We start from the raw sequence: 13103 nt of genomic DNA, 5'->3' as shown, positions 1-13103 counted from the left end.
TAACAATCTGTCCTGCCCTCCGATGATGTTATTGCTGCTACAGCTCTTAGTTAAATCTCTTATTCTTTTATGGTGTTTTATTCCGCTGGACCTGTATTTTAAGTATTGTATATTCAATTAGTATATTGGCTGTTAAAACCCCATATCAGTCGTTTTTATTGTTTATGTAGAGAATTATGCAGAATTTCTGGTTTGATATGCTTGGCTGTTTGCCGTAATAAACATTGACTGACTGACAACTCTGAGCAGGGCAGGGCAGCGGGGGAAGCAAAGACAAGCAACAGCAATTCACTATACCAGGGGTGGCCAACTTCCAAGAGACTGTGATCTACTCACAGAGTTAAAAACTGGCAGGTCAAAGTTGTTGAGCTTTTTTTTAGGAAGGAAAGCCCTGTTTTGGGGGGTTCAGGTCATTTTAGGGGTGCAGGGCAAAGATGTTGAGATTTTTTTAGGGGAGCCAAAGTTTTTTAGCTTCTTTGGGGGGAGCCACTGATCTACCAGTGATCTACCACAGATGTCCAGTGATCTACTGGTAGATCATGATATACCTGTTGGACATGCCTGCACTATACCATTGTTCACTGCTCCTGCTGCACAGAAAAGGCATTTTGGTTCCAGAAATTCGCTCCAATTGTGCAGATGAAATGTAACTGATAAAATTCTACAGAATGGGGTAACAGCGAGTGAAAACAGTCCAGATCGAAGGATCCCAAGATGGTGGATATGTCAGGGTGGAGGTCTCAAGTGGTTCACATGGTGAAAACACAATAAACACTTCACCTCTCCGATCTGGAGAATTGGACATAGCCCAGCCCCCTGTTCTCACCGGGGCCGAATACTCCTAAGAACCTAGGAATCCAGGTAGATTGCCTCTGGACTGGGAGGTTCCATGGGGACATAAAAAGAGCCTGGCAGCAGCTGGACCTGGACAAAAGGGCGCATCCAGCCCTTCCTCCTGTCCTCACAGTGACCAATCAGATGCCCCGACAGGAAGCCCACAAGCAGGAGTCTGGCAACTCCCTGCTAAGAATTCACTCACAGATGCCTGTCTAAATTCTCATAGATATCTCCTAGTTGGAAGGAGCCCTGTTTAAAAACCTTCAATGGATCACAGAGTCATAAATTGCTCAAAGGGTCATCCTAGCCCAGCCTGCTGCAATGCAGGAATCACAGCACAATCTATTCTAAGACCTGGAAGAGACCGGGGTTCAAGTCCTCCCACTCAGCCATGAAGTCCACTAGGAGTGACCTGGTGGGCGCTAGCCTAACTCACAGGGTTGTTGTGGGGATTAAATGAGGACCAGGAGCTGGAAGAGACCAGGGTTCAAGTCATAGAATTATAGACTTGTAGAGTTGGAAGGGACCCCAGGGGTCATCTAGCCCAACCCACTAGAATGCAGGAATCTTTTGCCCAACGTGGGGCTCGAACCTGCAATCCTGAGGCTCATGCTCTACTGACTGAGCTAGGAAGAGGTCTCACTCGACCATGAAGCTCAGTAGGAGCAACCTTGGGGGCAGTCTCTGCCTCTCAGCTGCCCTACCTCATAGGGCTGTTGTGGGGTTTAAATGAGGAGTTGAAGAAGAACCACGTGCCTCAGTTTATCTTGGCACAGAAATGCAACGAAGCAATCAGAGATCAGGAAGAAAGAGTCTGGAAAAGATTTCTGGAAAATCTAAAAAAACTATTTTGAACAGATTAAGACGTTAGTAGGTTTAGAGTAAATTCAGCAGTGTAAACTTAACTGAGAGAAGATAGAAAAAGAAAAGAACAAGGATTGATTGGAATATGCAGTGGGAAAGGACATGTTTGATCCTTTTACATGGTTTTGTGGTATTTTATGCATTGTGATTTGCTGCAAAAAATGGTAAAACTAAAAATTTGATAAATGCATTTTAAAAAAAGAAATGCAATAAAGCAAAACCAAGCAATGAGCTCACCTCGTAGGTGCTGGTGAGGCCAAGGCGGTAGAAGACGGGCAGGAAGAGGTAAGCGGTCAGGAGCGTGTTCAGCAGCTGCCCCAAGCACATCCACAGGAACTTCACCCCATAGCGATAGGCCTCAGCCGGGACCCCCAGAACCTGGATGGCCGACATGAAGCTGGCGGAGAGGGAGAGGCCCACGGGGATGGCCGACATCTGCCGCCCGCCTGTGAAGAAGTCATCCGAGGTCTTCTGGCCTCCTTTGGAGAGGGCATAGAAGAGGCCGATGCTGGTGGAGATGAGGAGCATCAAGGCAAAGACCCCATAATCCCATAAACTGAAGGTGAGCATCTCTGCTCGGAAGACCTCTAAACCACCTCCTAGCGCCATATTGGGCAGCTGAGAGGACCCCGTCCAACACAGGAACCACCGCAGATGGAGAGGGCAACCCTTGGTGGGTCCAGCGGAGAAAGAAAAAGGAGGAGGACTTGGAGGGTTAAACAGCAGAGGGAAGCGAAATGAGCTTCGGTCCTTGGGGAGAAGGGAGTAAAGGTCCAACTCTGCTCAGTACAGGCAGTGGGGTGGGGGAGAGAGAGAGAGAGAGAGAGAGAGAGAGAGAGAGAGAGAGAGAGAGAGAGAGAGAGAGAGAGAGAGAGAATCTCCACACTCCACAAATCACTATTTACAAGATCTGGAGGTGCCTGGGTAGCAAACAACTAAACCGCAAGAGGTGATACATTGGAACAGCAAAAAGTTTGCAGGCAAGGAAGAAAGGTTTAATTTAAACAGAAACAAAAAAGTGTTGAAAGCAAAAGAAGAGCCCCCCCCCCCCCATGGAAGGGTGAAGGAATCGAGCCAGGAAAATAAAACCCACCCAAAATCTCTCCGGGATAAAAAGTCAGCAAAGACCCACGCGCGCGCGCACACACACACAGCCCCACCAGAATTTGCAAAGCAGGAATCAAATGAGAGAGAGAGAGATTTCCCTGTGATGTTCAGCGAGGAGGCTGAGATCCCGAGGTGAGGGGGAAAAGAGAAGTTCGGCTTAGAAGAAGCAAAAGGAGAAGCAGAGAGAGGAATTGCCCGGATTGCAAAGGCGAGATCAGCTGTTTGCAGAGCTTCCTTGCAAGCCACCTGCGAGGACTTTTATGAAGCCGGCGATGAGAGAGAGAGAGGCGTCACCCACCTTTCCCGCCCTCCTTCTCTTTCTTCTTTATCAAAGGTGCATTGATCTGTTTGGTGGAAAGAAGGACCCGGGCACGTGCAATTTTGGCTCAAGGTTCCCTTTCTTTCTTTCTCTTTCTTTCTTTCTTTCTTTCTTCAAACTTGGATTCAAACTTCAAGAAAGAAGATTCCACCTAAACATTAGGAAGAACTTCCTGACAGTAAGAGCTGTTCGGCAGTGGAATTTGCTACCAAGGAGTGTGGTGGAGTCTCCTTCTTTGGAGGTCTTTAAGCAGAGGCTTGACAGGCATATGTCAAGAATGCTTTGATGGTGTTTCCTGCTCGGCAGGGGGTTGGACTGGATGGCCCTTGTGGTCTCTTCCAACTCTATGATTCTATTATTCTTTCTTTCTTTCTTTCTTTCTTTCTTTCTTTCTCTCCCTCCCCCCTCTCATTTTCTCTGCGCCCTTTCAGCCCTGAGATCAGGAAGCCCGGGCGCAAAAAAACCCTGGGATTTCTGCAAGAGGAAGTCTTCCAGGGGGCGAGGTCACGGGCCTAGGCAGGGGGCAGCTGCGCACCCCCTAAATCAAGGAAATAAATAAAAATACTTAACTAAAAGTAGAAATGATCAGAATATTGGGAAATGAAATGCTTGCCGAGAGGTTTTTAAGCAAAGGTTGGGTCTGCCAATGGTGCTTGAGCTGAGATTCCTGCCTTGCAAGATGACTCCCAGGGTGTCCTGGCCTTCCAACCTTGACATCTGTCAAGCATCCATGACGGCCATATTTCAAAAAGTGAAAATCTGGACACAAAAAGAGTTTCTGAGCTCTTTTCCCAGACAGCCAGTGATTTCCACCCGGACGCTGTTTATGTCTTTCTTTTTAAATTTATATCCCACCCAAGTGGGTGGGTTTCCCCAGCTACTCTGGGCGACTTACAGCATATATAAAAACATCAAACATTAAAAAAAACAAAATATCCTATAGAAGCAACAAGCAAAGCTGCTCAGTTGCAGGTATGGGGTAGAATTTTCATTTTCCTTGCACTTGAAAGCTATTTGCAAATGAAATTCGCAAAAGAGAGGAAAGATTTAATAACAATAATAAATAAATAAATAAATTTATTTATACCCCGCCCTTCCCAGTTCAGAAGGGAAGAAGTGTTAGGGAGAAATGTCCTAACTAACACCTGACATTGAAAGCAAATTTCATAAAATCATAGAATTGTAAGGTAAAAGTAAAGGACCCCTAGACGCCTAAGTCCGGGCAAATTCAACTATGGGGGCGTGGCACTCATCTCACTTTTCAGACTGAGGGAGCCGGCGTTTGTCTGTAGGCGGAAGGGATCCCAAAGGGTCATCTAGTCCAACCCCCTGCAATGCAGGGATATTTAAGGCACAGGACTCCTGAATCCTGGGAACTGTAGTGTGTCAAGCATGCTGGGCATTGCAGCTCTGTGAGAGGGGGAACTGCAGGTCCTGAGGTAACGTTCAAATGTATGGTTTAGATCTGCCTCAAGGGAAACGATGTCGCAAAACATTGAGAAAGTAACAAATAAACAAATAGTTTATTGGGGGGGGGGAGGAGGTTTATGAACACTTTCCACCAACCCCGACGGCTTCAACAGAGGATTCAATAAATTCATGGAGGAGAGGTCTATCAGAGACAGCAATGCTTCCGAATGCCAGGTGGTCTCGTGTTTGAATCCTGCTTGTGGGCTAGATGGGCGCCCATTGGCCTGATCCAAGAGGCTTGCCTTGTGCCTTCATGAAACCTCCAGCACCAGAGGCAGTCTATCTCGATTCCTTAGAGTTCCTTAGGGGTATTTCCATGGGGCAGCCCTTCAGACCTCCTATCACCCATCACCTGCCAGCCCATTGGCATCTCTTAGGCACACACACCTTCAGGAAATGAGGCTGGCAGTTCAGAAGAAGGCCAGCTCTCTGCACTCCCCATACCTGCATAACCTGCAAGGGAAAAAAAAGCCCCAAATCTCTGGGTTGTGTTATTGTGTAACCAGGAAATTTCTCTTTTCCTTCTGCATACACTGCAAGCTTTCTCACATCCGTCAGAAAGGACCTGGTCACTTGCAAATAAATACTCTATTTTTTATAATAATAAAAAATGTAAACACACCCCTGCCTTGCAGAGGGTTCAGCTAGATGACCCTTGGGGGTCCCTTGATGGCTACTGGCTGTTGCTCTCCCAGCACCTGCCCTTTCACTCCCTGCCACCTCCATAACCTGCAAAAAGGCCCAAAATCAGTAAGTACAGTAAGTCTAAGGTTGCTCAACAACAACTTTGCCAACTTTTGGTCTGGATTTTCAACATTTTGAAACATGGCAGCCCTAGTCTCACATGACGGCTTGCCTGCAGCTGCTGCATTGTGTGCCTGCCTCTTTTCGAAATCCCTTCCTTACTCAAACAGCCCCAACCCAACAAAACAGAAAGTTTGTGGAGAGAAATGTGTCATCAAAGACACGGGCTGGAAAATTCCCCGGTTGCTGCAAGGTCAAGTTGCATGCATGGGATTCGGCACACTTATAATCGCTTATAATCGCTTCAAGGGCGAGCAACGTTGTTTCTTAAACAATGAGCTTGGAAAAGAAAAGAATAAATACTGTTACATTAACATACATGAATATGCAGGTGTGTGCTATATTCTTATTTTGTTGCTGTTTAGTCGTTTAGTCATGTCCGACACTTCGTGACCCCATGGACCAGAGCACGCCAGGCACTGCCAAGGAGTGTGGTGGAGTCTCCTTCTTTGGAAGTCTTTAAGCAGAGGCTTGACAGCCACCTGTCAAGAATGCTTTGATGGTGTTTCCTGCTTGGCAGGGGGTTGGACTGGATGGCCCTTGTGGTCTCTTCCAACTCTATGATTCTATGATTCTATTATTCCTGTCTTCCACTGCCTCCTGCAGTTTGGTCAGACTCGTGTCTGAGCTCATGTCTGAGTTTGGTCAGACTCGAGAACACTGTCCAACCATCTCGTCCTCTGTCGTCCCCTTCTCCTAGTGCCCTCAATCTTTCCCAACATCAGGGTCTTTTCCAGGGAGTCTTCTCTTCTCTTCTCATGAGGTGGCCAAAGTCTTGGAGCCTCAGCTTCAGGATCTGTCCTTCCAGTGAGCGCTCAGGGCTGATTTCCTTCAGAATGGATAGGTTTGATCTTCTTGCAGTCCATGGGACTCTCAAGAGTCTCCTCCAGCACCATAATTCAAAAGCACCCATTCTTTGGCGATCAGCCTTCTTTATGATCCAGCTCTCACTTCCATACATCACTACTGGGAAAACCATAGCTTTAACTATATGGACCTTTGTCGGCAAGGTGATATCTCTGCTTTTTAAGATGCTGTCTAGGTTTGTCATTGCTTTTCTCCCAAGAAGCAGGCGTCCTTTAATTTCGTGACTGCTGTCACCATCTGCAGTGATCAAGGAGCCCAAGAAAGTAAAATCTCTCACTGCCTCTATTTCTTTCACTTCTATTTGCCAGGAGGTGATGGGACCAGTGGCCATGATCTTAGTTTTTTTGATGTTGAGCTTCAGACCATATTTTGCGCTCTCCTCTTTTACCCTCATTAAAAGGTTCTTTAATTCCTCCTCACTTTCTGCCATCAAGGTTATGTCATCAGCATGTCTGAGGTTGTTGATATTTCTTTCGGCAATCTTAATTCCGGTTTGGGATTCATCCTGTCTAGCCTTATTATCCTAATATAAATAGAATCCTATAACTGTACAGCTGGAAGGGACCCCGAGGGTCATCCAGTCCAGCCCCCTGCAATGCAGAAATCTCAGCTCAAACTTCCAAAAGATGGCCAGCCAACCTCTGCAATAATTTTCAGTAACCTAATATATTCTGTGTAAAACTCATTCCCAATATCATGGTATTTATCCAAAGGAAGACGGCCTTTATAAGCAGTCTGTTCATACGCTGCCAATATTATCATGTTGTCAAGCCATTGTGCCATTGTATCATATCTCTATTCATCCATATTAAGTCTCTTGGCCACCACTGGGCAGCCAGTTCTGGATGCCTCAATGCTTTTGAACCTCATTCTGAGGAGAAATCTGTAAAATAACTAAGCATGTATTAGGAGACACTCCAGAACTGGCCCTACTAAATATTTTTCAAGATGACAATGTACACTAACATTACAAAAAAAATTATAAGCCACTTGCAGATAGGAGTGTCGTGGTATAAATAATAATAATAATAATAATAATAATAATAATAATAATAATAAGGTATAGGGGCCCCTGACCATCAGGTCCAGTCATTTCCGACTCTGGGGTTGCGGTGCTCATCTCGCTCTATAGGCCAAGGGAGCCAGCGTTTGTCCACAGATAGCTTCCAGGTCATGTGGCCAGCATGACAAAGCCGCTTCTGGCAAACCAGAGCAGCACATGGAAACGCCGTTTACCTTCCCACTGTAGCAGTTCCTATTTATCTACTTGCACTTTGACGTGCTTTCAAACTGCTAGGTGGGCAGGAGCTGGGACCGAGCAATGGGAGCTCACCCCGTCGCAGGGATTCGAACCGCTGACCTTCTGATCAGCAAGCCCTAGACCAGGCATCCCCAAACTGTGGCCCTCCAGATGTTTTGGCCTACACCTCCCATGATCCCTAGCTAACAGGACCAGTGGTCGGGGAAGATGGGAATTGTAGTCCAAAACATCTGGAGGGCCGAAGTTTGGGGATGCCTGCCCTAGACTCTGTGGTTTAACCCACATAGCCACCTGAATAATAATAATAATAATAATAATAATAATAATAATATATTGTTATTATTGCTGCTATTATTATTATTATTATTATTATTACTACTACTACTACTACTAGACATTGGAGAGACCTGTCAAGAGTGAACATGGAACGCTGGTACCAAATTGTATGAGAAACAACCCTAGTAGAGGGGGAAATAACCCACAGATTCATAGTTGGAAGGGACCCTGAGGGTCATCCAGTCCAACCCCCCTGTAATGCAGGAATAGGCAGTTGTCCCTTACAGGAATCGAACCTGCAACCTTGGCATTCCTTTTTATCCTTTCTTTCTCTTCCCTCTTTCTTACTCTTTTTCTTCCCTCTTTCCCTTTGATAATATATTTATATTTAGATTCAAATTTTTAGTTCGGGGTGTGGAAAAGATATTTTGTGCATTTTTTCTTTCTACTCTAACATTTTTTTCTTTCTACTCTATCAAACAAACAAAAATCAGAAACAGCCCTGCTAGAAAAGCTAACCAACCAACTGAAATTAGCAGAAATGAAAGAGGATGGCGTCACCCTCTTGTGGCTCCCCTTTATTACACATACAGCCCCAAAAGACAACGACCTAAGCCCCCTGACAGCATGGTTAATTTGACCCAACAACCTTCATCACACAGAGAGACAAAAACTCAGTACAAGCAACCACATGTGATAGAACGAACCCTCACAATTATGATGTTTCCAAGAGCAGTTGCAGCAGCTAGGGATGTTTAGCCTGGGAAAGAGGAGACTGAGAGGAGATAGGAGAGCCGTCTTCAAAAAGCTCAAGGGCTGTCACAGGGAAGAAGATGGAGCAAGCTCGTTCTCTCCTGCTCTGAAGGGCAGGACTCGAACCCGTGGCTTCAAGTTACAAGAGAGGAGGTTTTAACTCAACATCAGGAAGAACTTTCTGACAGAAAGAGCTGTTCAACCATGAGATGGAAGGTGGTGGACTCTCCTTCCTGGGAGGTTTTTAAGCAGAGGGAGATTCCAGGATTGCAAGGGGGTTGGGCTAGATGGCCCTTTGGGATCCTTTCCAACTCTACAGTTCTATGATTCTATGATGCCACGCACAACCTGCCCTTTGAGCAGCCTGCTTTTCCTGTTCAGGAACAGCAGGTGGCGAAGGAGAGATACCGGTTTCAGGCAATATGGGGCACTTGGGGAAGGGCGTGAATGGCGGGATCTCTCCCACCCTGCAGGTAAAATCCGAACGAAGAGCATCAGCCTGGTGGAGCAGAGGGTGCGGAGGATGGAGAAGAAGTCGGGTTTCGTGGCCCTCTCCGAAACAACACGCGAACCAAAACTTCTCTATCCTTCAGGGAAAAATTGCGCATCTCCAAATTTTTGCAGCGCATCTCTGCCGCCAAAGAAATGTGTAGATTAGGGGGAAATGTGCATTTTAAAATGCAGGTAGCTATCTGCAAAAATAACATACAGGAATGCACTGGATATTGGCAGGTGGCTTGCAGGAACTCGCTTATTACAAGAAATGCAGGCTGGAATTTTGATGGATTTTCACAAGGACTTTACAAAAAAATGGAGCAAACATTTCCCAAAAATCTGGCAAACAATTACAAAATGGAGGATTGGGAAAACGTGGAACTGAGAGTCAATGAAATTGGCATGCTTGTCCTTCCACAAATGATGATGTTGGTGATGGTGATAATAATAATAATAATAATAATAATAATAATAATAATAATAATAATAATAATAAAATATCAGACATTGAAAGCTTCCCTAAACAGGGCTGCCTTCAGGTGTCTTCTAAAAAGTCAGATAGTTGTTTGTCTCCTTGACATCTGACAAGGAGGGTGTTTCACAGGGCATACTGAGAGCCAATGAAGGTCTTTCAGGACTGGTGTTATATAGTCTCAGCAGCCACATACGAAGTTGAGCATCTTTTACTGCAAGCACGTCCAACAGGTAGATCGTGATCTACCGGTAGATCAGTGGAGGTTATGGTAGATCACTGGCTCCCCCCAAAGAAGCTCAACAACTTTGGCTCCCTTAAAAAAGCTCAACATTTTAGCCCTGCACCCCCCAAAATCGGTGCTTTCCTCCTCCCTAAAAAAGCTCAACAACTTTGACCTGAACCCCCCAAAAGGGGGTAGATCACTGCTGGTTTTTAACTCTGTGAGTAGATCGCGGTCTCTTGGGAGTTGGCCACCCCTGATTTACTAGAAAGGCCTTTGCCACGATGTAATAAACCACATCCTGACATTAGTCCTCATGAGAAAGCAAATGTCGCTGAGTCATTGATCAGGGTCGGTGGACTTTCCTCTGTCTACAGAAGTAAATGTTCTCTCTTTTTTTATTCCCATGTCGCTGGTCCATTTGAGAAAGCAAATGTTGACGTGTCATGCCTAGGGCTCGCGGACCTCTGAACCAAATGTTCTTTTCATTTTCCCTCAGTCAGTCGCCATGAAGAAACATTTCCTCCTTCTCCCTGAGAGTTTCCCGTCTCTTAATCATCTTCCCCTTCCACACCCTAGAGAATAAACGCATCTCCCTCCTTTCTGCTGCATCACTTTTGTGAACATTTGCTCCCCAGGTGCCAAGATCAATAGCGCTTGCATAATCCATAACCCAGGCTGGGTGGGTGGGAAAGCCATGAGGGGCGTTTACAGGGTGTGCCTGCCTTGCAAGGAAATACTTTTAACCCTGCAAGAAATTCTTATGGAATAGGATGTCCCTATTTCCACTGGAGAAATCTTGGAGGGTATGTTTCAATGGAGACAAATGTCAGGTTCTGCACTTAGGCAGGAAGAACCAGATGCACCAATATAGGATGGGGGGACACACCTGGCTTACTAGCAGGACATGTGGAAAGGATCTCGGGATCTTAGTATACCACAAACTTTTTTTTTAATAGTTTTTATTGTTTAAAATCAACAAACCAACAAATACATACTTACATACAAAGAGGAATAGTAAGGTGGGGAGTATAATAAGGGAGGGGGGAAAAAACGACAATACAATAAAAGAGGTCAATAAAAAAGAGGACAAAAGAAAAAGAAAAAAAGAGGGCAAAAGAAACCCTTATTCTTCCAGTATTTCATCAAAACTTATCCTCACAGGTTTACAAAACAAATAAGAATACAAAACAAATACACAAATACAAATACACTCATCACATCTACATATAGATACTTCCTGTCCCTTTTGTTGCACACTTTTCTATATCTTATGTTTCACAGGCTTATATTAATGATATCTCTTTTTCCTCCTCATTATTATTCTAATCTTTTCTGTTTCTCTCAAGCATCATTCAATGTCCATGAGTAGAGAGCTATTTGGGTAGTATGTTTTAAGATAGTTCTTGTACACTCTCCACTCTTTCACTGTCTTTTGTACGGGTATATCTCTCATTGAGTCTGTCAACCATGCCATCCTAATGTAGTTTAACATTTGTGTTTGCCAGTCTATTACTGTGGGCAGCGTCTCGCTCTTCAAATTTTTAGCTACCAAGATTCTAGCAGCGGTCACAGCGTAGTAGACCACAAACTTGACACGAGTCCACAGGGTGCTGCAGCACCAAAAATTGCTAATGCTATTCAAGGCTGCGTCAACAGAATTCTAGTGTCCAGATCAAGGGAAGTCATAGCCTCGCTCTATTCTGCCTTGGTCAGACCCCACCTGGAACACAGTGTCCAGTTCTGGGTTCCACAATTTAAGAAGGGTGTTGACAAGCTGGTTTTGACAAATCTTCCTCTTCACTAAATGTCTCGCAATATCCTCTTTCATCCATCTACAAAACCAATTCAAAGATTAATCACAATTGCCATAGCTACCGGTAGCTGATTTTCTTCTCATGCATATCGTGGCCATCGTAGATTCCAACAGTTTATTCCGTTCCATATTCTGGAACGACCTTTCTCTGCATTGCAGGCGGTTGGGCTAGATCACCCTCGGGAGGAAGAAGAAGAAGATGGCGAATTTTTAAATTTTCATTTTAGCGGTGTTGGGCAAATTGTCAGCCATTCTGGGATGCTTTATGAGCAAAGGGCTTTGCACCCGTCTGTTGGCAGCCTCTTTCAATAGCTTTTAATATCTCCTGTCCGAAAAGAGAAAAAGAGGCATGAAAGCAGGGAGGGGAGTTTGCTGTGCCCAAAACTTTGCCCCTGGCTGCAGACACTGGGAGAAAGATCTGATTGTTTTGCATGGAAAGCTGAGGTTTGCCCCGGCAGGAGATGAGAAGCGATCAAGGGCATAGTGGCCTGACTCCAAGGAGGTGATGTGAGAGGCTTGGGCGTTCCAAGCCAGAGACCTTTCGTTACCTGCATATGAATAAGATTAGCAAAGGAGTTAGAATCATAGAATCATAGAATCATAGAGTTGGAAGAGACCACAAGGGCCATCCAGTCCAACCCCCTGCCAAGCAGGAAACACCATCAAAGCATTCCTGACAGATGGCTGTCAAGCCTCTGCTTAAAGACCTCCAAAGAAGGAGACTCCACCACACTCCTTGGCAGCAAATTCCACTGCCGAACAGCTCTTACTGTCAGGAAGTTCTTCCTAATGTTTAGGTGGAATTTTCTTTCTTGTAGTTTGAATCCATTGCTCCGTGTCCGCTTCTCTGGAGCAGCAGAAAACAACCTTTCTCCCTCCTTTATATGACATCCTTTTATATATTTGAACATGGTTATCATATCACCCCTTAACCTTCTCTTCTCCAGGCTAAACATACCCAGCTCCCTAAGCCGTTCCTCATAAGGCATCGTTTCCAGGCCTTTGACCATTTTGGTTGCCCTCTTCTGGACACGTTCCAGCTTATCAGTATCCTTCTTGAACTGTGGTGCCCAGAACTGGACACAATACTCCAGGTGAGGTCTGACCAGAGCAGAATACAGTGGTACTATTACTTCCCTTGATCTAGATGCTATACTCCTATTGATGCAGCCCAGAATTGCATTGGCTTTTTTAGCTGCTGCATCACACTGCTGACTCATGTCAAGTTTGTGGTCAACCAAAACTCCTAGATCCTTTTCACATGTACTGCTCTCAAGCCAGGTGTCTCCCATCCTGTATTTGTGCCTTTCATTTTTTTTGCCCAAGTGTAGTACTTTACATTTCTCCTTGTTAAAATTCATCTTGTTTGCTTTGGCCCAGTTGTCTAATCTGTTAAGGTCATTCTGAAGTGTGATCCTGTCCTCTGGGGTGTTAGCCACCCCTCCCAACTTGGTGTCATCTGCAAACTTGCTCAGGATTCCCTCAAGCCCATCATCCAAGTCATTGATAAAGATGTTGAACAAGACTGGGCCCAAGACA

At 45.2% G+C, this 13103-nt stretch overlaps 1 protein-coding gene across 1 annotated transcript in view; it reads right to left on the bottom strand.

Annotated features, from left to right (window-relative positions):
- Positions 1–3022, bottom strand: part of SLC5A5 (solute carrier family 5 member 5) — a 31751-nt gene extending 28729 nt beyond the window's left edge. Inside the window, exon 1 of the mRNA XM_060275431.2 lies at positions 1939–3022. Within this exon, the coding sequence (XP_060131414.2) occupies positions 1939–2310 (372 nt within the window). The 5' untranslated portion in view covers positions 2311–3022. The remainder of the gene's footprint in view (positions 1–1938) is intronic.
- Positions 3023–13103: the final 10081 nt, after the last annotated feature.

The sequence above is a fragment of the Zootoca vivipara genome, chromosome 6 (genome assembly GCF_965207765.1).
Source record: "Zootoca vivipara chromosome 6, rZooViv2.hap1.1, whole genome shotgun sequence".
In the NCBI taxonomy this organism is placed as follows: Eukaryota; Metazoa; Chordata; class Lepidosauria; order Squamata; family Lacertidae; genus Zootoca; species Zootoca vivipara.
The sequence above is the reverse complement of the archived record's forward strand: the minus strand, read 5'-3'. Positions and strand labels throughout refer to the sequence as shown.